Source organism: Cimex lectularius, unplaced genomic scaffold (genome assembly GCF_000648675.2).
Source record: "Cimex lectularius strain Harlan isolate CLEC.00 unplaced genomic scaffold, Clec_2.1 scaffold98, whole genome shotgun sequence".
Classification (NCBI taxonomy): domain Eukaryota; kingdom Metazoa; phylum Arthropoda; class Insecta; order Hemiptera; family Cimicidae; genus Cimex; species Cimex lectularius.
In genome coordinates, this window is record NW_019392897.1 from 1,751,576 (window position 1) to 1,775,306 (window position 23,731).

The 23,731-nt window shown below is 35.0% G+C and overlaps 1 protein-coding gene and 1 long non-coding RNA gene across 3 annotated transcripts in view; one reads left to right on the plus strand and one right to left on the minus strand.

Moving 5' to 3' along the window:
• LOC106664380 (BMP-binding endothelial regulator protein) overlaps positions 1-23,731 on the plus strand; it is a 49,233-nt gene that overhangs the window by 7,565 nt on the left and 17,937 nt on the right. For both annotated transcript variants that reach the window (XR_002910721.1, XM_014390059.2), the window contains exon 3: positions 12,896-12,981. Coding sequence is in view for 1 of the 2 variants with exons in the window: in XM_014390059.2 (XP_014245545.1) it covers positions 12,896-12,981 (86 nt within the window). In the remaining variant the exon portion in view is untranslated. The remainder of the gene's footprint in view (positions 1-12,895; positions 12,982-23,731) is intronic.
• On the minus strand, positions 3,183-21,745 carry LOC106664381. Its single transcript, XR_001340169.2, has 3 exons — positions 21,549-21,745; positions 3,340-3,410; positions 3,183-3,267 (listed from the first exon to the last, which is right to left on the minus strand). It is a non-coding gene; the product is annotated as an uncharacterized LOC106664381 (long non-coding RNA).

Consider the following 23,731-nt stretch of genomic DNA (forward strand, 5'->3'; position numbering starts at 1 on the left):
AGTGTTTTATTAGTATTATTATTAGTATTATTATGTATGATTATAAGGAAAAAATTGGAGAAAATTCTAGAGAAAAATCAACACATATTAATTCCTTCGAAATTTTTTCTTAAATTAGTAATATTTATTGCAATCTATAATCTTTTAGTGAGTTGAATTGACAAATGACATGGGTCATGTGTCGTGATGGGAATTAACAACCCATATTGTTCTCCAAACTATATGCGAGGACTAATCCTCGGTTAGTAGGTCGCGAGGCCATCTCATCCTCAGTCGTCTGTTGGAATGATGAGGGCTGTTTTTATTGGATAAGGATTTAGCAACTCGTTTGGGGTGAGAGTAGAGTTTATTGTGGAAAGTGGGAAATGTTTTGGCAATTATTTTTTGCAAGGGATTTTGAGGTCATTGAGAAGGGTATGGTTTCATGGACATTGAGCGTTCTTAGGATTTTGGATCAACTGTATTATTTGGATGTCGTTAGGTTTTGCGGTGCCTCAAAGGTCTACTCCTTATTTATTGCTTTTAGTATTGTCTTGTGTAGATTGTCAGTTTATTTTTGTTGAAACATTAGATTTGCGTGACAGTAGTCCGAAACGTTTGATTAATGTCTTACGTTTTAGTCATATTAGTTAGTTCCAGGTTAGTCATGAGCCTGGACAGCACACAAAGTGCGCAGTATGTTTCGGGATGGGAGTATTATTGAGGAATGAGTGGTTTTGCTCCGAAGAGGGAAAATAACATGGTGCTTTTGCTTTATACGCCAGTGTTTGCTCCATTCCTGGCGCTCTTCCAAAACAATTGATCGGGATCAGAGGATGGCACGGCTGAATCGTTGGAAAAGGATGTAATGATGGTGGTGGCTGAAGTTTGAAAATCTAAGGTGTAGAGGAAATCCAAGTATACTGCGCTGAGGTACTCCCGCTCCCAGAAGAAATAAGGGGTATTCATGATCTTTTGTGTTAACCCTGTTAACTCTGTTAGGTCGTGTTAGATCGAGAAAAATGATGACGTAGACTTATAAAAATCGCCTAGTTAACATTGCTCGATCTAACAGCCAGAGCCAGTGTTACGTGTTAGGATGTTGATTAGGACTCGGGTTGTGGTCTTCAAATATTATATCAACGCCCAAGCTTTCGACAAGTTTTATTGTCTTCTTCAGGGACATAGAATATCTATAGAGACATAGGGACATATTCAGGTAGGTAGTTATAAATTATTTCATCAATTTGTGCTAATTTCAGATACGAAGTCGAACTTAAACACATTAAATTCACTAATTTCGTGGTCCGCTTGACCAATTAATATATTACAATTGATTAAATAATGCTGCTCTACCACTTGAGCTATCGTGACCACTTTCCCTCCTTTTTGTCATTTTTTTTGTTGGTTGTGATGGGAGTGTCCGAGTGGATCGAGGTCACGATAGCTCAAGTGGTAGAGCAACGGCGTATCTAGCCGAAGATCGTGGGTTCGAATCCCGCTCGTGCCATTGACATTTTTATCTCAACTAAAAACCTTAATTAACTTAAACANAAGGTTAGGTGTTAGTTCGGAAATGTAGTCACATTGCTGTCCGTTAGGGCGTAGGTAACCAACATGGCAGCCATAGATTTAAGAGCTGTTCTTTTGTTTGCACGTATTTTTATTCTTAAATAGGCATTAATTAAATCAGACCGATACATTTCTTTTTTTCATTTCTGACCTGTCCTTATACTCATACTTACCTTATACTCCTACTGGAGATTTCTCTATTTGAATTAACATCTTACAAACATCGTGAATACCCCTATAATCGGAGTAGGTCGATCCTTGGCGACTCTGAAGAATTGTTCGATATTAGAGTTGGTTAAATATAAATTAAATAAATACTTAGTCATGTACATTTTTTATTTCGTCAAATTGTGTAGACGTTTTATTCTAATATTCACATATTTCAAAGTAAAAGTTTTGACTTACCTTTAAACATCGGGTCAGTCTAATTTTATTACATAAAAAGTAAACTGTCCATATCAGTTGGTACTGATTAATTTTAACAAAACTAAGATTCTATCTGGTTTCTTTGTATTACATATAATGTATGGTGTTTAGTGACCGTTACTTTATGAATATTTGGAGATCGTGAGATGAGGTCTGGTGTGACGTAGGTTTTAGAAAAACATTTTCTTTATCGTGCCAACGTTTCTTTCTTTATTGAGATCATCTTCAGGGCACAAAGTGTTTGTTTTCCGTGTAGATGTGACATTCTTGTCTGTCTTGAGTGTCCCCACGACAGACAAGAATGACACATCTACACGAAAAACAAACACTTTAAGCCCTGAAGATGATCTCAATAAAGATCGAAACGTTGGCACGATAAAGAAAATGTTTTTCTAAAACCTACGTCACCAGACCGCATCTCACGACCTCCAAATAATCATTACATATAATATAAATACGCTTTACATATCGCATAAATTAAATTCGAAATGTATAACACATTGCTGATCTGGCCATGAACACAGAAAGCTCAGCAATTTGCATAATACAAATACCAACAACTAGATGTATTTGTATTTATGAAATAACTCAGTAGCTATCATAAAAACAACATGGTCATTTTGTACGTTAAAATAAATTATCTAGGTATGTCAAACATTTTTGCTACTACTGAATGTCCGAGGAAATGTCGACTTGCCCTTACACAACGAAGAGGTTGTCTGATTAACGTAATCCTTTCAGCGATCTCATTTATAAAAGTGTTCAGAAGCTCTACTTAAACCACGATAAATCGTATATTAGTAGAATCACATTGTTTCTTTGAGTTTTACACCGCTTTTTTATTGGAGTTGTTAAAACAATTTAAACAGTTTAAAAAGAAAATCAGTTATCTTCTGTTTTAGACACAAATCGACAGAGGAGGAATGTAGAAGATTTGACGCGGTGTATCTGAGATCCGTTGATTGGCAAGTGTTTTTTTTAAATATTGGTACTTTACGCTATTTAAGTTAATATAATTTCTTTTAATTTTATATTAATAAGTTCAGGAATTCTACAGAAACATTCTTAATTTATGATCCATCTAGGGAAGTAATTATATTATTAAACAAAATTGTACTTTTAACTAGGAATAAAACAGTTATTAATGCAATTAATTTTAATATATTTCAAGTAATTTTCATGTCTAATAATTTTTTATGTGGTGAAATTTTGTTCTTGAGAGGAGTGATCATGTTCGGTTGTACCCGATCATCATCCGACCACAGCTTGATCCGTCTGTAAGTTCCGTACCTGTAAGAGTCATAAAAAAGAAATATCTTTTTATTATATATTTTGTTATAAAATTCAAGATTTCACACAGACCAATTGCGAAAGATCAAAACAGCGAAGGTAGACCGAATAGATCCGACCTAGGATGATTGGAAATGACCAAACTGCAAATTTTTAAATTTCATAGATAAATATATGTGTAAGATTTATTGAAACTGAAGCGCAAATTTTCTTATATGACTGGGTGCTTCGATTGAAAATTTAGCAACAGAGATAAGATCTTAAAAAGACAGAGAGCATCATGGCGAACTTCGGTATATTGAAGAGGTTCTGCAGTAATCCGCAGAATCAAACCCAGTCAAACTATTCGCGTACATACCAGGAGATATGGACTACAAAAAAGAAACTGTTAGTCACCATCCACACGACATGGGATTCGAAAAAGATCGGTATACTCACGACCCAACAGTCATATGAAATGGTAGAAACTTAAAATCTTCTAAAAACCCATGTGAATAAAAGGTTGTCACGTGATAAAAATTGTGGTTACTTGGGATGTCCTAACGCTCATCAAAAGTGGCTAGAAGATTGCAGACAAACAACTTTTCCAGTTTCTCCAAGGGGTTAATGTGAAAAAATCCATACTGCGCATTTTTTGGATCTAAAAAAGAGTTCTTAGCAATTTTTGTCCTGATTAATGTTTTATAAACTATGAACGCTACAGCAAATAGAAAGGTACTCGAAATAGTTGCAGCATTAACTAATTTTCGTTAGGATAGGGAAGATTCTTCGAAAGTGGAAGGTTGGTGTTTTCAAAGCATTGCAGTCTTGTCGCTTATTGTGCTTTTCCTAATTTCTTAGTTCAGTTTAATTGAGTCGATTCCATCTTTTAAGAAGGAGAAGATCATTGTCTCTTATTACTTCAATTCTTTTCCGTGGGTCTTCCGACCCTAGGTCACCATAGTTTGATTTCTACTTCTTTCTTCTCGTTTATTGTCAAGATTTCTTATGGCGAAGATTATTCTAGTTTATTTCTGTGGTTATACCACCAATCTCTATTACCAAATGGGTGTCTGTTTATATTTGTTATAATTGGACCACTTTGTCGGTTTCGAACTCCCAACAATTTATTTGTTTTCTGAAATCTGTACAATTTTTGTCAAGTTTCTCCTTGGATGTATGGATAATTATTAATGTTAGTTAATGTTTCTATGGCACTTGATGGAGTTGTCATTGCCCCCGACGCAGATTCGCCGGTTTATGCATGGTGCATAATTTCTTCGGTAGCTTATTTATGTTGAGCTTTGATCCGATGTATTATTGCGAGATAAAATGGCTTAACACAGCTGTGTGTGTCTGTTCTTCTTGTAGCCATTAAAGATGATTTACTTTTGTTTATAGTGTATTGTAGGTGAGGGTTCAATATTAGTTTCTTTATCAAACTCCTAAATATTCAACTCTCGTTTTTCATCTACAACACTTCAATCTATAGATATAGATCTATTTTCATAGGTTTCTTTTCTTGCTAAATAAAATAGGTGTGGTACTATCTTTGGATAATAGTAAAGGTGTTGCTCAAGAAGTAGCTGGACCACACACTTTCCGGACCAAGAAATTTTTTAAAGAATTTCAAGGAACCAAATTTCTTTCACACCGTACAGTTCAGACCTTGTTCCGTCAGATTATTACTTGGCTTAGATCCATGATCCACTCAAGGGAAAAATTAATTATTTATTTTAAAAAAATAGTTGTGGAAGAATTGCTCGTGTCTTCCTGGAGATCGTGTAACTGACTGAAAGTAGGCTAATTGCAATAGAACTCAGTGAGCTGTATCTTAAATATTAATTTTATTTCTAACTTTTTCGTTATTTTATCAGCTTATGCTTAATTATATAAATACTCAATTAATTATACACATTTTTTCGAAATGGAAAATTTGTGTCACAGGCGGGATTCGAACCCACGACTTTCGGTTAAATACGCCGCTGCTCTACCACTTGAGCTACTGTGACGATCGCTCATGCCACAAACTTCTCATTTCGACTCCCCGTTTTATTCCAATTGTAAGGAAATCGCGGCTTCATATAGAAACACTTTTTATTAACGATTGTACTACAATAGCGGGACTGTGTACGATTCACAGGTGTGATTCTAGATTAATACTAATAATTAATACTAATTTTTAGTACATTACAACTTCTTTCAATTAAGTAACAATGATCAAGGTAACATATAAATTAATTAATCTTTTTATGTAAGGTTTAGGTTGAAAAGAAAAAGCTAGTGCCAGCTCTACCTCTTGAGCTATCGTGACTTCGTTCCACTCGGACACCAACTCCCAATCTCAACCTACAACCTTTCGAATTTTCCCTCCTTTTCGCCATTTTTCAAAAATCGAATTCGAAAGGTTGTAGGTTGAGATGGAGAGTTGGTGTCCGAGTGGATCCAAGTCTCGATAGCTCAAGTACATTACATAGAAAGAATAATTATTGCAAAATCTCACACTGTTCTGTGTGTTCTGCAAAGGTGACTTCTTCAGATCCAACCTGTTCACTTTTAATTGTACTTATTTCAAGTAATTATTCTTTTTATGTAAGGTCTTGGTTGAGATGAAAAAATAAGTGACACGAGCGAGATTTAAAGCTCAAGGAAGTCGCGATAGCTTGAAGTGGTACAGCAGCTGCGTATTGAGCCGAAGGTCGTGGGTTCGAATCCCGCTCGTGACACTATCTTTTCCTCAACCAAAACCTTACATAAAAAGGTTAATTAATTGAAAGAAGTAATTTGGTCAATATAATGGATGTAATATATAAAAATTAAAAACAAGTGGAAAAAATACCCGTTGGTATTACTCCAATTTTACTATAATATTGTCTATTTAATTGATACTAGTGCTATTATCACTTTCACTATCATCACCATCACATCCTAGGAGATCTCGCCGTCATTGTCTCTTCAGTAGGCGAGGATTAAAAAGGCAATGAAATATGGTTTGTACCATGTGTTTAAAAAAAACTAGGTTGTAACTTGAACTAAATTTGGGTGCATTTCTCCTCGTTCAGTTACATCTTCTATGTTTTGCACCGTTCTTCAATTAGCTTCAAGATGCCATTAAATATTGGACGTAGCTTTGTTAGGAAGAAAATTCCCTAGGTTTAAGGCTGTTGTTGGGATCAAGTCAGCAGCATAAATCGTATATAGGATGGGACCAAGGCATAAAATTTATACATATTGATATAAACTTTTTAATTATTTTATCAGCTCATGCTTATTTATATAAATACTCAATTAAGCATAAACATAAAATAATTAAAAAGTCGTAGTAATATCGAAGTCACGATGGCTCAAGTTGTAGTGCAGCGGGGTATTTAGCCGAAAGTCGTGGGTTCGAATCCCGCCAGTGACACAACTTTCATTTCGAAAAAATTGTGTATAATTAATTGAGTATTAATTTTATTATATATGAAAGGAAGAAAATTAATTTTTTCCAACAGCTCCATGTAAAACTTCAATCGTTTATAATTTGTGTTTAAAGATCCGGCCAATGTCGTGTATTTTTAAACGTATTTGAAACTGTTTAGTCTTTATTTTAAAAGACACTCAGGTGCTTATTAACGGGCGGCTTTACTTCCGATGATTCTTTAAAATTTCAAACGTGTAAACAAAAAAAGGGCAAGAAGCCAAGTTAGTGTTTATACAAGTACGGCCCCTTAAGTCTAGCCCCATGCTGCTACTTAATACTTAGTGGAATCGTGTTAACCGCTGTTCAAGGGTGTTCGACAAAGGGAAGGGTTCTTGGAGAACGGCACTGCAGGAGAGGGATTGAGTGAGATGAGAGGGATAAGTAGACGAAGCGAAGAAGGGAAAAGGAAAACAAATAGTGGAGGGGTAGTGATGACAGGGCCACCCACGGAAGACCATTGTCTCAACACTTAATAGCCCGTCCTGAGATCTACCTCTTCTCTCCGACGGGCCGCCAATACCGACTACAAGATAATTGCGGAATGACATCCGCCCTCATTAAACACCCGACATAAATTACGAAAGGCCTTAAATAATGTTAGGAGGGAGAGATATATATTTACAGGACGGTCATTAAAGGCGGCCGAAACCTTTTTCCCTTTCTCCTATACCTTCTCCCTACCTTTTTTCGCTGGAAACCGCTGAATTAGAGGGCTTCACGACAGGTGGTCCAGCCTTGTTAACATCATCATCAAAGAATGAGCGAAAGGGCATTGTCTCTCTCTACGTGGGCTATGACCGGAAGTGGGGACAGGTAAAGCCGCCTAATGGAATATACGTGTTCTTCTCCAGTATTGCTGGAATGCACCCCCTCGATAACAGGACCTCCCAGAACGACTCCCGACCCGAGAAATTGCTCTAATTGTCCCGTAATTTTCGAGTGATTCTCCCGACGGCGGTAATTGGGCTTCGGATTCTCATTACTTTTCTTCTAGGTCGCCTCCATTAATTACAAACAGCCGGAATAAAACCGTTTTCCAGCCTATTTATAATCTAAACTCGCAAACTCTTGCGATGATCACTATCGATTTATTTTCCAGGCTTAAATTAATTTATTTTTAAGGTAGAATATGTGCCAGCAGCGATTCTGGGTTCGAATCCTGGCACAGCTCTTGAAATTTTAATTTATAAATGACAATAACGGATGATAACCTCTCCTGTATGACAAGAAGTACCTACTACTTTACTAGTAATTTACTAGTAAGTTACTGCCCTGTATGGCTCCGCGACACCCAATGGATAGTTGGGCGTTAAGTCCTCCTGCATGACACTTTACTTATTTGGAAATTTTATTATTTCAAACTACAGTAAATTAATTATTATTTATGAACAAAGATATTTATCATTTGATAAATGAAGAATACTAAAACAAAACTTTTCCTTCAAATCGCAGACAATCGGTGTGTTTGTGTGTGTTTAATATATATTTTATATCCATGATATTTCGTGGTCTATTGACCAAATTACTTCTTTCAATTAATTAACCATTTTATGTGAGGTTTTTGGTTGAAATGAAAAAACTAGTGTCACGAGTGAGATTCGAACCCACGATCTTCGGCTAAATACGCCGCTGCTCTACCATTTGAGCTATCGTCACTTCGATCTACTCGGACACCAACTCCCCATCTCAACCTACAATCTTTCGAATTTTCCCTCCTGATTACACGACATTTGAAAAATGCCAAAAAGGAGAGAAAATTCGGAAGGATTTAGGTTGAGATGGGGAGTGGTGTCCGAGTCATGATGGTTCAAGTGGTTAGAGCAGCGGCGTTTTGAGTCGAGGGTCGTGGGTTCGAATCCCGCTCGTGACACCAGCTTTTTCATTTCAACAAAAAACCTTGCATAAAAAGATAAATATATTTTATAGTTTATTATGTTTTTAAATTTATACTACACAAAATCAACAGCAAGCATGAGATACTCTGAATGTTCTTGTTTGTTATTCTTTTTAAATTTCGTTTATTTGTTGGCCTATCTCTAATATGTACGTGAGAAAAATTGACATTTATTATTTTTATATTAGCAATAATAATCCAAACACCAAACTAGGATGCAGAAAGAAAGAAAAAACAGGGGAAGAATAATTAATTATTTAAAAAAACCATCAGTGGTATCCGCTTTATTACTTTTTTATTATGTTCATTTAGACGTTTAACATCTATTTCTTATCTATTCTTTACCAAAGGCGTGTTTTTGAAGGAATTATTTAACGAGTGATCTTAAAATTCACAGTGAGAAAACTAAGCTGTAAATCTCAACCACTTGAATATTTTGAAAGATTAAATTTAATGATTACTCTAAGCATTATCAAAAATAATTGAAAAATCAGTACAAAAAACACACTAGGTGTCAAAAAGGATGCGAGAAACTTGAAAATAGTAGTACTTCTTCAAATTTGAATTATAGATGGATTTTTCGCCCTTAAGGGAAACAGAAAAATGGTAGATAAATTTTGTTGACGTTTTATTGAATTCGGTTATTAGTCCAAAAGTTGTTTCGTTAAAAAAAAATTGAGATTTAACCATAAACAGACTGAAGTCAATGAAGCATTAAATAAGCTAAAACCCATTTAAAGTCCAGAGAAATGTTTTTTCCACAGGAAAAAAGTCAGAGGCACAGGGGGAAGTTGACAAAACTTTTCGTAATATATTAAGAGTAGGGAAACATCTAACTGATCCTAATAGATAGTCCTGAGTAGGAAATAGGTGAATAAAGGTTTTAGGCGGACCTTAAAAGCTGAACACTACGTAATCCCGTTCCACACTAATCCGGCTTTACCCAAATGTCTATTTTGTTTGAAATGTTTTTTTTTTTTTTGTTATTTTTCTATTCTAAAATTAGAGAAAGAAAAAGCGACGGGATTTCTTTGATCAAGGTTTCCGTGTGGATAAACTAAAGAGTATGACAAAGAGTATATACATGTACTATTTTACTATGTACTTATTAATATTACTTCTATGTTTAATAGATGAGATGAATATGCAAGCAAAAAGTTGATAGTGACAACAAACAATGACATGGTCTGATAAACCGACCAAAAATACAAAGCATTTTAAAGTTGTTACAACTACAATTTAAATTTTCTTACAGTATACAAAGACACACAATAGTTATTAAATAAGTATTAATTGGACGATTCAAGAACAAGGATGATGAATTTGTAGTTTGGTTATTGACAACCTGATCTGCGATTTCACGCTGTTTTGGACTGTCAGGCTTACCTTAAGCGGTCGGCATATGAGGATGGTGAATGAGGGACCTCTAGTTTGGTAGTTTTTGAATATCCTGGCCCACGATTTCTCGCTGTTTTGCTATGCCAGGCTTCAGCGGTGTGTGAAGTGTCTGATGCAAGGGTAAAAAGACAACTTACATAGCACTAATCCGAGTTTCGTGAGATTTCTCAATAATGTCATGCACCAAGGATGATGAACGCCTAGTCTGGTCTTTTCTGAACATCCTTGTACAGTAGATCTCGAGTGTAACCGTCTTGGTGAATTTTTCTGGCGCATAAATAGGATGATCCGAGATTTCGTGAGATTTCACCTTGAGGTCCTTAATCAATGAAAATGAAGCTGTTATTTTATCGTTTGTTCGTCTTACAAGAGGACGACCAGGTTGGTGTGTCACGGATTTGGACCAAACTTTTTTTCGTGATTCTTCCAAAATATTGGACACGTATCCGCTTCTTTGTGAATAAGCCTTGGTTCAAAAAAATTTGAAAGTTGAAATTGTCCGTTTTTTAATATTTTTATTTCGCCGTTCTGCTTACTCAAATCAGCTATGTGATTTACAGCATTTTTTTATGTAGATTACAATAAAAATATAGTAAAAAGTATAAAAGTTTATCATTAACCAAAAAATTTCAAAAACCAAATATTTTTCAAGTAAACTAGGTCATAAATTTTTTTCGTGAAACTAATAAAACTTCGTTTTAGAACCGCTGGACTCCTAATATAAATTTTTGTTTGAATTTAAGTTTATCAATTTTTTGACCCCCTAAAATTTTTCCCATTTTTAAGAAATCGTTCTCGGAATTGATTGAAACAGTTATAATTCAAAAACGGCTTAAAAGATTTTAGCAATTTGAAACAAGGAAAATGTAGCTACGTATGTGCCATGAAAATAAACAAAAAATTTCTATAAGAAAATATATAAAATTAAAAAAATATTTTTGTCTGAAATTAATCTCGTTTTTTCAGTGGAAATAATAGTCCGATTTTAATGTTTGTCACAGTTTTAAAATACACTTAACACTTTATTTAAAACGACCATCATCAACTATGACAATCGGTCTCCTAGGTAATTGAGAAAAATGCTTGCTCTAAGAATGTCAACCGAAATTAACAGTCAAAAAATTAATATACACCGATTTCGCTAAAGTCGGTATCTAAGGGTTTTATAACGCTAGAATTACGACACTGAGGTAAAATTCAAAGTTTTTTTGACTATTTTCTGACCTACAGAATTACCTTACAGAATGATTATTAAAATACGTAAACAAAACGCAGTATTTGGTCGATTTTTCTTTTTAATTCATACCAAATTAGAATATTTGCGTCATAGAACATTTTTGTTTTTATCTTAACCAACAATTAAATTAATACACCAAAAATAATAGTTTTTTAATCTATAAATAACGATTTATGATAATTTAATTGGATTTTTTTATACTTATAATTTTTACTAACATTTTGATTTATACAATATAAAAATAAATAAAACAATTCGTTCAGAATTATATTTGGGCCCTCCTGTTTCAAAATTAACGAATATGAATTTTGTTGAGAATGTGTTAGAGTTTTTTGCTGATCACCGTCCATTATAATAAATTTAAAAAAGAATGAATTAATAATGGGTAAAAAACAAATGAACAAAATTTAAAATGTTATAATTAAAATTAAAAATAGAAAAATTAAATAGACTTATCAACTTAATCGGGTTAATGAAGCTTTTTCTAATCTAATTTTAGTTGCAATTAAATGTTCATCAATCGTTATTTAGAGATTAAAAAAATATTATTTTTGGGGTATTAATTTCATTGTTGATTAAGATAAAAACAAACATGGTTTCTGACGAGGCCAAAAATTCGATCAATTTAAATTCAAGCAAAAACTTATACTTAGGGGTGTCTAGAGGTGCTAAAACGAAATTTTATATTAGGTGATTAGTGACCGTTAATCGATAATGATTCAGAAATCGTGAGATGCGGTTTGGTGTGATGTAGGTTTCAGAAAAGAATTTTCTTTATCGTGCCAACGTTTCCCAGGCCCTGAAGATGATCTCAATAAAGATCGAAACGTTGGCACGATAAAGAAAATGTTTTTCTGAAACCTACATCACACCAGACCGCATCTCACGATTTCTAAATAATTTTATATTAGTTTCACACAAAAAATTTATGACCTAATTTACTTGAAAAAATTTAGTTTTTTTAAATTGTTTGGTTATTGATAAACTTTGATAGCTTTCACTATATTTTTTATTGCAATCTAAATAAAAAATGCTACAAAATGATATGTTCATTTAGCTGATTTGATTAAGCAGAAGGACGAAATAAAAATATTTTTAAAAAACGACAATTTCAACTTTCAAAATTTTTAAAGGCGAAACCAGGGCCTATTTACAAGAAGTGGCGGATACGTGTCCAATATTTTGGATTGTAGAATCAACAAAAAAGTTTGGTCCAAATCCGTGCTATCCAACCTGGTCACCTTTGTTAGATTTATCTTCGTTGTTTTCATCTGTCAGACAATTCAATCTTCGGCACGTAAAGATGTCTGAGCGAGAATAGTATAATTATATTTTATGGCTTAACATATACGTATATACAACCATACAGTAAGCAATAATATTCCATAGTCCTTTATTATTATAATGCTATACAATAATGGAAAATAAAAAACAGCCTCTGGATGGTGGGAACTTTCTTAAGAAGGCAAGCGTCAAGAGTTATCTAAGCAAGGTGTAACTGGTGTATAACTAGTTCTTTCTTTTTCACTAATGAATAAGACCTAATATCATAACCCGGTTTAAAACTAAGTTGTCCATTATGACGAATATTCGACGCTGAATGATAGGACAGCATTCTAGGTTTGAAAAATATTGTTCATTGAACTTTTTGTTTCAGGTAGTAGAGAAGCGTGCTCAAATGAAGGCGAACTCGTCAACGTCGAATCGATTAAGGATATAAGATGTTTCACGTGTATGTGTAAGGTGAGTTGCACCGTTTACTTTTCTTTATCGTTAACCTCATGTCGCGATCTAAACGGCTTGTAACGGATTAGCCATTGGAACGTCGAATGCAGATAACGTTGAATGAACGTTGTTATCTTCCGAAGTTGGACGGTTGTACTTGCCGTTAGCGTCGGCCTCAACCTATTTCAGCCGGGTTGGCCGTGTCACCGCCAGGCACCGCTATGCCGCAACCGGTTCAGCCACTCGCATTTTTTGGTATGGTTTTTCTCTATTTTTCTCTTCTCGGCTCGTTACCCCTGTCATTACAGAAGAACGGCCACCAGAGAGGAAGTGTCGGCCGTTTTCGACCTGGACGCGCTCGTACTGGTCAATTCGCACTGCCGTCATCCCTTGTTCGAAGGGTGAGAGGAGTTCGCCCGCGAAGACCTTGACCATCAGCTTTCCAAGGTCAATACCGGCAACCTGTTCCACTTTTACGCCTGCCCTAATGTAACACTTAAAAAAATATTTTCGCATGTAAATATTCAACTTCGTTTTACTCTAATGTTAAGTAGACAACATCATAGACCTGATATTGTTATGCTGTAATGGCTGTTGTACAAAAAGTCTTTGCGAAAATCCTTGCCCAAGAAACATAACTCTCCACGATTCGTGAGGACTCTTCACAGGAGAAATATTACTTTTTCATACAGAAAATATGTCATTTGAAATTGAGAATTGAAAATATGTCATAAATGTTTGCACTAATAACTTTCTTACCTCCTCCAACATTCTAGATTTGATCCTTTGGATTTCGTGTTCCGATTGACCAAATAAATTCCTTCAATTAATTAATCTTTTTATGAAAGGTTTTGGTTGAAATGAAAAAGCTAGTTAAAAAGAGAAGAAGAAAGAAGAAAAAGCCAATGTCACGAGCGTGATTCGAAACCACGATCTTCGGGTAAATACGTGCTGCCTACCACTTGAGCTATCTTGACTTCGATCCTATCTTCCCATCTCAACCCCACCTTTCGAATTGTCAAAAATGGCAAAAAAGAAAGAAAATTCGAAAGGGGGGTTGAAATGGGAAATGGGTTTCCGAGTGGATCGAAGTCAGGATAGCTCAAGTGGTAGAGCAGCGACGTATTTACCCGAAGGTCGTGGGTTCGAATCACGCTCGTGACACTGGCCTTTTTATCCCAACCAATACCTTACATAAAGATTAATTAATTGAAAGAATTCTAGATTGTTTGAAGGATCAGAAGGAGGACCTCAAACAAATTATAAATCATACGTCGATCCAAATTAATTAATTGGGTATTATAGAGTTGGATATTTTTGTAGCTAGTGATACTATTGTACTTTCATAAAGCAAGACAAGAAAGCAAAACTGTCTGAGTTTGCACGATGATGAATCAGGTTGGTCCTATTTTAATTTCTCACTGGTTCTGTTTGTCATATGCGTATGACATTATCATTTAGCCAGCCCAGTCTGTACTCGTAGTGACCACAAAAATCTGCGCTGTTGAATCTTTAGTCTGGTCTTATCCGATCATCCAGGTTGTCCAAATTTATAGTCGTAGTAACTATCAAAAAAGGTTTCGTAAGAAATATTTCCACCGTTGTATTTGATCAGTTTAGTTCATCTATCCTCACTGTTAGGTATGTCCGAACGTTTCGACCTTTCGCTATCATCAGTGGTGGGCTAGTAATAATAAAGATACGTTTTTTTACAATATTTTTTTCAACCTAAGATTTAACTTAAGTTGTGATAGACCAAACAGCGAGAAATAACCGACCACGATCACAGACAACTAAAATAAACATATCTGTTTCGCTTGTTTAAATATTAGCAAAAACCAAAACCCTCACCATAAGTATTTGAATGATAAAAAATATAAATCTCAAAAACTTAAACTCTTCCATTGTTAATGCCTAATGTTCTCGTACACAATTGAAGGATACCTTGGTCTATTATGGTGAATGAGAAATATGCCTCTTCTATCGTATATTTTAAATTTGTTTGAATGAAGAACGTTTATTAAACTTAATGTATAATGTGTGGTGATTAGTGACCGTTAATCGAGAATTATACAGAAATCGTGAGATGCGGTCTGGTGTGACGTAGGTTTCAGAAAAACATTTTCTTTATCGTGCCAACGTTTCGATCTTTATTGAGATCATCTTCAGGGCCTNTCTCTCGTCCGATAACTTCAAAATAGCTTTCAAAAATTATAAAACAATCCAAACACTTTTTTCCAAAATTAAAGATCCCACACCAATAACAAATAAATCTGACGTAATCTACAAGATTAGCTGTTTAAAATGTCCGGCAACTTACATCGGTCTTACATCCCAATATCTGGACAAGAGAGTAAAGCAACATATCTATGATTGCATAAAACCCAACCAAAATCCTACAGCACTCGCTACCCACCATTTTGAACACCAACACAATTTCGACTTCAAAAATCCAAAAATATTACATACAGAATCTCACTGGCACTCTCAAAACGACACGCAAGAGTGGCACAATTACACAGAAGACAAACACTTTGAGTGAGTAGAAATACCTTGATTGAATATAAAAAATATATTTTCCATCGTATAAATTCACTTTTCCACACCCTAAATGTATTTGTTAAATGTAAACAATGTTGTAAATCCCAGGCCCTGAAGATGATCTCAATAAAGATCGAAACGTTGGCACGATAAAGAAAATGTTTTTCTAAAACCTACATCACACCAGACCGCATCTCACGATTTCTGAATAATTAATATATAATGTGTATAGTATATTGTTTTAATAAACGAATATCGAATATTCTGAATTGATTTAAGTTGTATTGTAGAAGAATTAGGCAGAAGAGTTAGGATGGATATAGAGATTGGTGTGGATCTGTTAGAACGGATCAGATAAAAGGAATGTTATGATCATTGAGCAGTGAGGTTAGTACCGCAGTAAAGAGCTTGGAAAATTTGTCTGATAACTTTTGGTTGAATGGATTGTATGCCCTGGACATTGGATGGCTTAGTAAAACCCGTCAGTTCTACCCTATGTCCAAAATGGTCACAGTAATAACTTGTATAGGGTTAGGTGAGTTTTGTCCGTCAAAACAGTTTTCCTGCTAAAAGACGTTATAGTTGTCCAAGTCTTCCATTAAGTTGTCTTTTAAATCAGGTTATAGCTTCAAGTATCTGACTTGAGTGTAAGTCTACAATTCCTTGTTGTTGAAGTAAATCAGAGGCTATTTTTTTTTTTCGATGTAAATCTATACTGTGTACATTTTCCTCATTCTGTCTTGGCCTACACCTAGGTGAAAATTATGATGTTGGCATGTATTGTAAAGTCATCGGTATAAATGGTAAACAGAATGGGACCAAGAATTCTCGCTTATGAGACGCCGGCTTGTATTGGTCCAATGCCCATCTAGCTTTCACCTTACTAACAAACTCACCAATTTACAAGACCCTCCTGAAACCGACATGAAATTGAAGTTTGTGAATCCACGAAAAAATTCAATTCCAACAAAATCCAACTCATCCAATCATAAAATACTAAGAAAAGTATTAAACTTTCCTTTTTACCGTTTCAACTAACAATCCACAATGACCTCCAGATCCCCCATTTGTCATTCACATTATTAAATCCCGATAGAAAAACTGCCACAAAAATTTAAAATTTCGTCCCAATCCACTTGTCCAACAGTTTTCTTGTCCTAACCAGGATATCCCTCATGTCCTTGACGCGTTTGTGGCCGAGAGATCTCTTGAGAGATAGATTGACTCGATGTGAGGGATACTGTTGGGTGTTTTCGCCTGCTAGATTACATGATAGATTGTCACTGTGTCTTTTATCTCATTTGCTTGCTGTGACTAAAAATTACAGTCTTAAAAATCATAATAAATAAATTTACAAAATTATATGGTTAAACTTCATAGAAAATATCAAAATTTTTATCACAAAGAAAGATATTTAAAATCCTATCGGAAACTTAAATACCCTAGATTTTTAAAACACAAACCAATTTAAATCAAATCACTAAATACAAAAATTAAAATTTTAAATATAAACATCAACTTCATTGATTTTGCATTAGACTACTCCCTATTTTAAATCCAACATTATTTCCATTAAAATTTACCCTGGGGGGGGGGGAGAAAAAAGAGTTGAGAACGCAAAATGTACGTGCTGACCTCTTCTAAGACTAAAAAAAGATTGATCAATAGTAACGATTTTTAAACACAACCCCCTCCTGTATGTAAACCGCGTAGGACATTAAACTCAAGCCCCCGTCCAGGAATGGAAAGTCGAATCAAATGTTAAAACGAACGGATTTCCACGTTTTTCCTTGTAAATTGTATGCTAAAATAGTTGTTACTGTATTTTCTTTTGTGATTATAATACAATAATTGAATGTTAAAATGAGACGAGAGAAATGTCTCAACCGTATGGAAATGTTTCTATAATCAAAACTTGAGATTGGCAGGTAAACATAAATAGCCATGGTGGTTTTGATCCAGTTAGCGCCTGGAGAATCTGTTAACGCCTTCAAAACCGTTGTGCATTGTGGGTCCCACTGTTGCCTAAGCCCTTCCAATTATTATTTTCTCCAACCTGCCTAAACCGGTTTGTCAGTTTTGAATGTGCGTGCTAATTAATTTTTTTTTATTGGCTTTCCGTCAGCTGAACTGGAGTTTATTTGGAATTTTATAACTTTGCAATCGGATCGGAAGACGATCGTCGTTCTTTCGCTTGACAGTGGCTTGCAGGGGTAGATTTGTTGATTACAGTAAAAGCTCAATTTAAAATTTGAAAGTAATCCATCCAAGCAAAGTTTAAAAGATCTTTTTGAAATATTAACATTTATTTTTGGAAGTTATAATAAGAATCAAATCTAATTCGAGTAGTTTTGGGGTTCCAAAATTGTTCTGACCATTTATTTTCGACAGATTTGAAGAGAATAAAGAATGTGGCAAAGTTTCTCATCCAAAATAGAGCGAATCTGAGATTCAACATTGGCCTTTAGGTATAAGCAAGCTGTTGATATATTGAGGAAAAAAGGCATAATTTAAAATTTGAAAATACCAGATCCATTGGGAACATTTAAATAAAAATAACATAGAAAATAATTATTCTTTTTAATTATTCAAAAATCGTGAGATGCGGTCTTGTGTGATGTAGGTTTAAGAAAAACATTTTCTTTATCGTGCCAACGTTTCGATCTTTATTGAGATCATCTTCAGGGTTCAAAGTTTTGTCTTCTTGCGTGTTGTGTTGAGAGTGCCGCAAGAATGGCACAATTACACAGAAGACAAAACGTTGAGCCCTGAAGATGATCTCAATAAAGATCGAAACGTTGGCACGATAAAGAAAATGTTTTTCTGAAACCTACATCACAGTAGACTGCATCTCACGATTTTTGAATAATTATCGATTAACGGTCACTAATCACCACACATTCTTTTTTATGTAAGGTTTGGTTGAGATAAAAAAGTCTTTTACTTATTAAGTATCCCTTCACTCCCAGCTCCCCGTGGCCACTTCATAAGTCGCTGAGAATCGAATCCTGATTTGAAAATGGCAAAAATAGGGAAAATTCGTTGTAGGTTGACATGGAGAGTTAGTATCCGAGGGGATCTAAGTGACGATGGCTCAAGTGATAGAGCAGCGGCGTATTTAGCCGAAGGTCGTAGGTTCGAATCCCGCTCGTGACACTAACATTTTTATCTCAACCAAGACCTTACATAAAAATATTAATTAATTGAAAGAAGTAACTTGGTCAATTGATCACTAAAACATAAATGGATTAATAGAAAATAATTTTAAACGTTGAAATTAACCCTCTTACTCTAATCACACTATCCCAAAGAGAAGCAAATCAAAAATACCTATTTGAAACCTCAGCATTTGTTTTTGGAAGTCATAGAAAGATTCAAATCTAATTCAAATAGTTTTCGGACAGTTTGAGCGCTTAAGTAAGGCTGAATTAGAGTTTATAATTATTTTTATATAAAAAAACATTTACATTACACCCTAGAATAGGTCGCATTACAATCAAACTGATAATAAAAATGCTGGAGCGTAAACAAACAAGATTAATTTTCCAAAACGAACCGGTAATCTTTTACTAAAACATCATATTAAAATTCGACAAAACAATTTTAGCCGTTTAAAAACCTCTATTTTACTTTATCTTTTATATATGGGTGAATATTTTCCTTTTGCCGCAGTTTTTAAGGTATATTTTTGTATTAAAGTAAAATTCATATTTTTTTCTGCCCACATGGAACCACACATTATTTTATTATTACTTCAAGAGTCCGCTAATTTATGCTTTACAAAGACAGTAAATTTTGAAAAGATTTAAAAATTGACGTTAAAAAAATAAATTTACCATGCAAGACCATTATTGGACCAATTCAGATTGCGGACAACTAAGTCCTTGGAAAAGTACTCAAGAAGCTTCTCCTTATCAAACTGCAAACCATAACCGTCAAACCTTATTTCTGACCGCCGTTCGACTCCAACACCGGGTGTCTTCTTTTCAAGAATTTGACCGGGTATGGCATTTGGCCCTACTGTGGAAACTTAAGAGAATACCTCTTCCAATAACCTCATCCTTTTACCTTTTATATAGCACAAGGTTCATCTACTTCTACTAATTAGCCTATCAACACTTGCGTTCCTCAAGGAAATGTATTAACACCACTGTTCAATACCCTATACCATTTTCCACGCAATGCCTAACTACTCAACAACTCTGCCTTCCTTTTCCCAGGATTGCCATAATCTTTGCTTTCGCTATTCACTGCTAGTCTATTCCCCAGCCCTAATCCTCTCAAGACCTCTACAATAACTCCTACACAGCCTGGAACTTCCCGGTTGGAGAATCAGTCGCCACTGTTGATGATGGATTTGTGCCTAATCAAGAAGTTAAACTCGACTGAAACGTACAGAATGTATCCAGCGATGCAAAATGGTCAAACAGTTGTCTCTACAGTATAACAAAACAGTACTTCTACAGTAAAACACAAATTTGTACTTCACTATTTGCACCCGATCGCAAAGAACTCCAACCGATATCGACTTAAGTCCATTTAACCCCAACATCCTCCTTATAAAGGAAGCCATACCATTTACACCTACCTAAACATCCCCTATCTCCTAGATGTTTCTAAACCCTTTACTAAACTTTACGTACATATTTCAAATTCTCCTAGTTCTAAATCATTAATAATAATAATAATAATAATAATAATAATAATGCTTTATTAAACATAAAAAAAGGAAAAAAGACAATTTAGATTTTAAAGCATTTAAGGCCATAGATCTTGGATCCGTCTGCCAGAGGTCGTTGATTAAACAGTCAAAAACGAAAAAATACACAATAAAATAAAAGTTATAGCCTACGCAATAAAAAGAAAAAAAAGGAGAAACAACAACTGCCAAAATGCGAAAGAGAACAAAAAACAGGTTATTCAAAAGAAATCAAAAATTAAACTCATTAATTAATTCATATCTGTAATTCCATGCATGCCTAGCGTAACGAATTAAGGGCCGCGAATTTGAGCCACTCAAAAACCGTAACAGGTCAACCCTGGGGAGAGTGAAACATCCGAGATGCAACAACCGAATCTCACCCAGGGTTGAGCACTCCGCCAAGAAGTGGGATACAGTTTCAATAGAGCGCGAATTACACAAAGAACAGATCCCTAATTCCCCTCTGATCCAAACAGCCGAGTTTAAGTGCAAAACCTCACTTCTTAGCTTAAATAGCCATCGCAACCCATTGAGACAAAGACCGTCCAAATTATCTTCATGTAGGTCGAACAATGCAGGAGAAATTGTGTACCTCCTTATAAAGTGTGAGATGCGTAGATGGTTGGACACGTGACCGGCATTCTTCGTGTTGTTTATTAATTTGATCAATAAGAATTGAAAAATGATTATACCAGTCATAGAGGTTGTCTAAGGATATGAGGAAGGGAAAGTTGTACTTTTCAAATAAATATTTCCAGTGAGCGAACCATGAAATATTAGTCTTTATGACCGCCAACGATGTTATTTTTGTGTATCTGGTATCGGGAGACGTCAGAACTTTCACAATATAGGAGTAGTGAAACTTAAGTGTATACACCAAAATTAAATCCAAGTTGGTTTCTAAATATAATATATAGTTTGGTGTACCAGATGGCAATGTGAACAAATTTCTTACAAAAAAACGTTGCACTTTTTCTATTGCTTCAAACCTCTGGTATCCACACATTTGACAGCTATAGCACAGAATTGCACGACTTATCGCCTTAAAAATATTATACTTCACTTTAATAGGGATAGTCTAAATCATTAATATATAATCTACTCTATCTTCTCTTTCTACAAACCTTCCCAGACAAGTGAAAAAACGCTGTGCCAGGGATGAGCGTTTAAAATACCAAAATATTTACCCGACACAGTAAATGACTAACGACGGTAGTCCTGGCGATCATCTTTCACGCTTGTCACGTTACGAAACAAAATTCAGCAGATTTACATATTATTTTTGTTATATAAAGTTGCAAATAAATATTTCCACAATCACGACGATGATAGAAAGTCTTACTTGGAGTGCTCGTCCTGCTACGTACTGCATTCTTCGCGGCCCTTCTTCGAATTCATAAACTTTAAAGCTCAACTCATAAACTACTTCGCACCCTTATTAAACAATTGTAGCTTTAGTTTCAAATAAGTGCCACGATTCTATTCAAATACTGCATAACAACTTGACATTTGAGCAAAACCTCGTCTAGAAATCATAAAGTGGGGTGAGTATGTAGATTCACTTTTTGTAAATAATGGTTGTTGTTTACAACGATCCGGATTTCAAGCATTAAACGTTCATCATCGGGTTGAAGGAGTTACAAACACGTCCTCTCGACGAGAATATTATGATAATATGAATTCATGCCGAGAGACGTGTTTGTAATGATGAGCGGTTAAGGCTTGAAATCCAGATCGTTGAAAACAACAAGTCTTTGAATTGAACCATCGTTACAAAAAGTGAAAAAAAAAATAATAGAGAATTCGTCTAATTCTGATCTCAAAAGTTCAGCCAAATTAAACTCTGCTTTCCTTAACCATAAATCTCATAAACTACACGAAAAAATTATTATCGAACGAATGACATAAATTACAGAATGATTTAGCCAAATCGAGCTTTCTCAGTAAGACTTGATTTTAAAGTTGACTGTAAAAAAAATCTATGCATCATTGTACATGTTGATTATCAGAACCTTGTAGAAATCGTATTTTTTATAAGGATATACAATTTACATTTTTTATGTGTTAAATTGTAATAATAATGATACAGATAATGAAGTGGATATAAAATGGAAAGAAAATAACGGTAGAGTTTGTTAACGCGACTTACAGATCTGTTGGTTTATTTGTAGGACAGTAGCAGGTAAATTTTTAAAGATGTATCATCAATTTTTTTTTTAAATCGGGGCCACCGGTTCATTTTTTGTACATTATAAAAACAAGATTACTGATAAGAAAGTCGACCTTGAAAGGTTGATAAAGCCGGCGTTGCCAAGTTAGCCCGGGAGAAAATCCCGGTGGAATGCAAGGAGGAGGCGGTGTGGACAAGCAGGATCCCTTTGGCTCGTACCAAACTGGCCGGGGAGGCCTTGGATGCTATGCGGAACTCCTCTCTCTCTCCAGAGGGAACGAGAGGGGAAATACGCGATGGAACGAGTGGACGGGAAGTCGGTGAAATGTATTGACTCTGAACAAGGACGTCAGTGATTTTGGAACCGTTTCACATTGGACGCAGCTTATCCCAGTCGTAAACCGGAAGCGAAAAGACATGCCCTTGGAGTTAAGTAATTCGTTCAATTATCATTTGGATGATTTTACCCTGAAATGAATAATCGAGCAAAATCTTAGAATTTAATAACCAATCTGCGTTGAAAACTACATATTTAACAACCCTTTCATTGCCCAGTTTCCTCAACTTGGATTTTCCAAATATTTGATTTTTCTAACATTTTCAAAAGGATTGTAGCTCTTAATGAATAAGTAGACAATCACATTTTAGTCTCGTTTTATACGGGACACGAAGTGGACTTTGTGAAAAAAGTTCTGAAGACAGCAGTACAATTTTCTTAAGGAAAGACCAACACCTCGGAAGATTTTCAACGCCAATCTTAAGAAACCTGAAGAAAAACCATCATAAAACTAGCATTTCTTGACAATGTTAGACGAACAGTTTCCAGACCCTTAAAATGAAATTGGTAAAGCCCTGCTTACATAGAATCGTAGACGTTAGATATCGATCATCCCCCTTGTCACACACCTTATTAACGACAGTATGATGGACTGTAGTTAAGGTCATCTGTTATTTCTTCTAAACGTAATGCTAGAAGGAAGCGTCAATAAACAGTCGGAACTTGTGAACATAAAGGTCTTGCCGAATGACAACTTGTGAAAATGAACAAATTAAAGGAGCTTGATTTGCGCATCTTTTTCTACTGGTCCGTATCCTATAGACCACCAACTTTATTCAAGGAAAAAGGTGCGCAAACGGATCTGATAAAAAAAGCCTTTTGTAATTCTGTTTCATCTCGTTCGTAGTTAGATTTCTATCAGTTCCCTGTGACATGCCAAAAATGGAGAAGCAATGGCGAGTTGTGGTCCATTGTTCTTTTCTACTGACGGAAGAGCTGTTCTGGCACTTTTAATTTTAAAAAAGGTCTTATTCTATCTATACCCTACAAACTACAGTTTTTCTCGCAACTTAGCAAA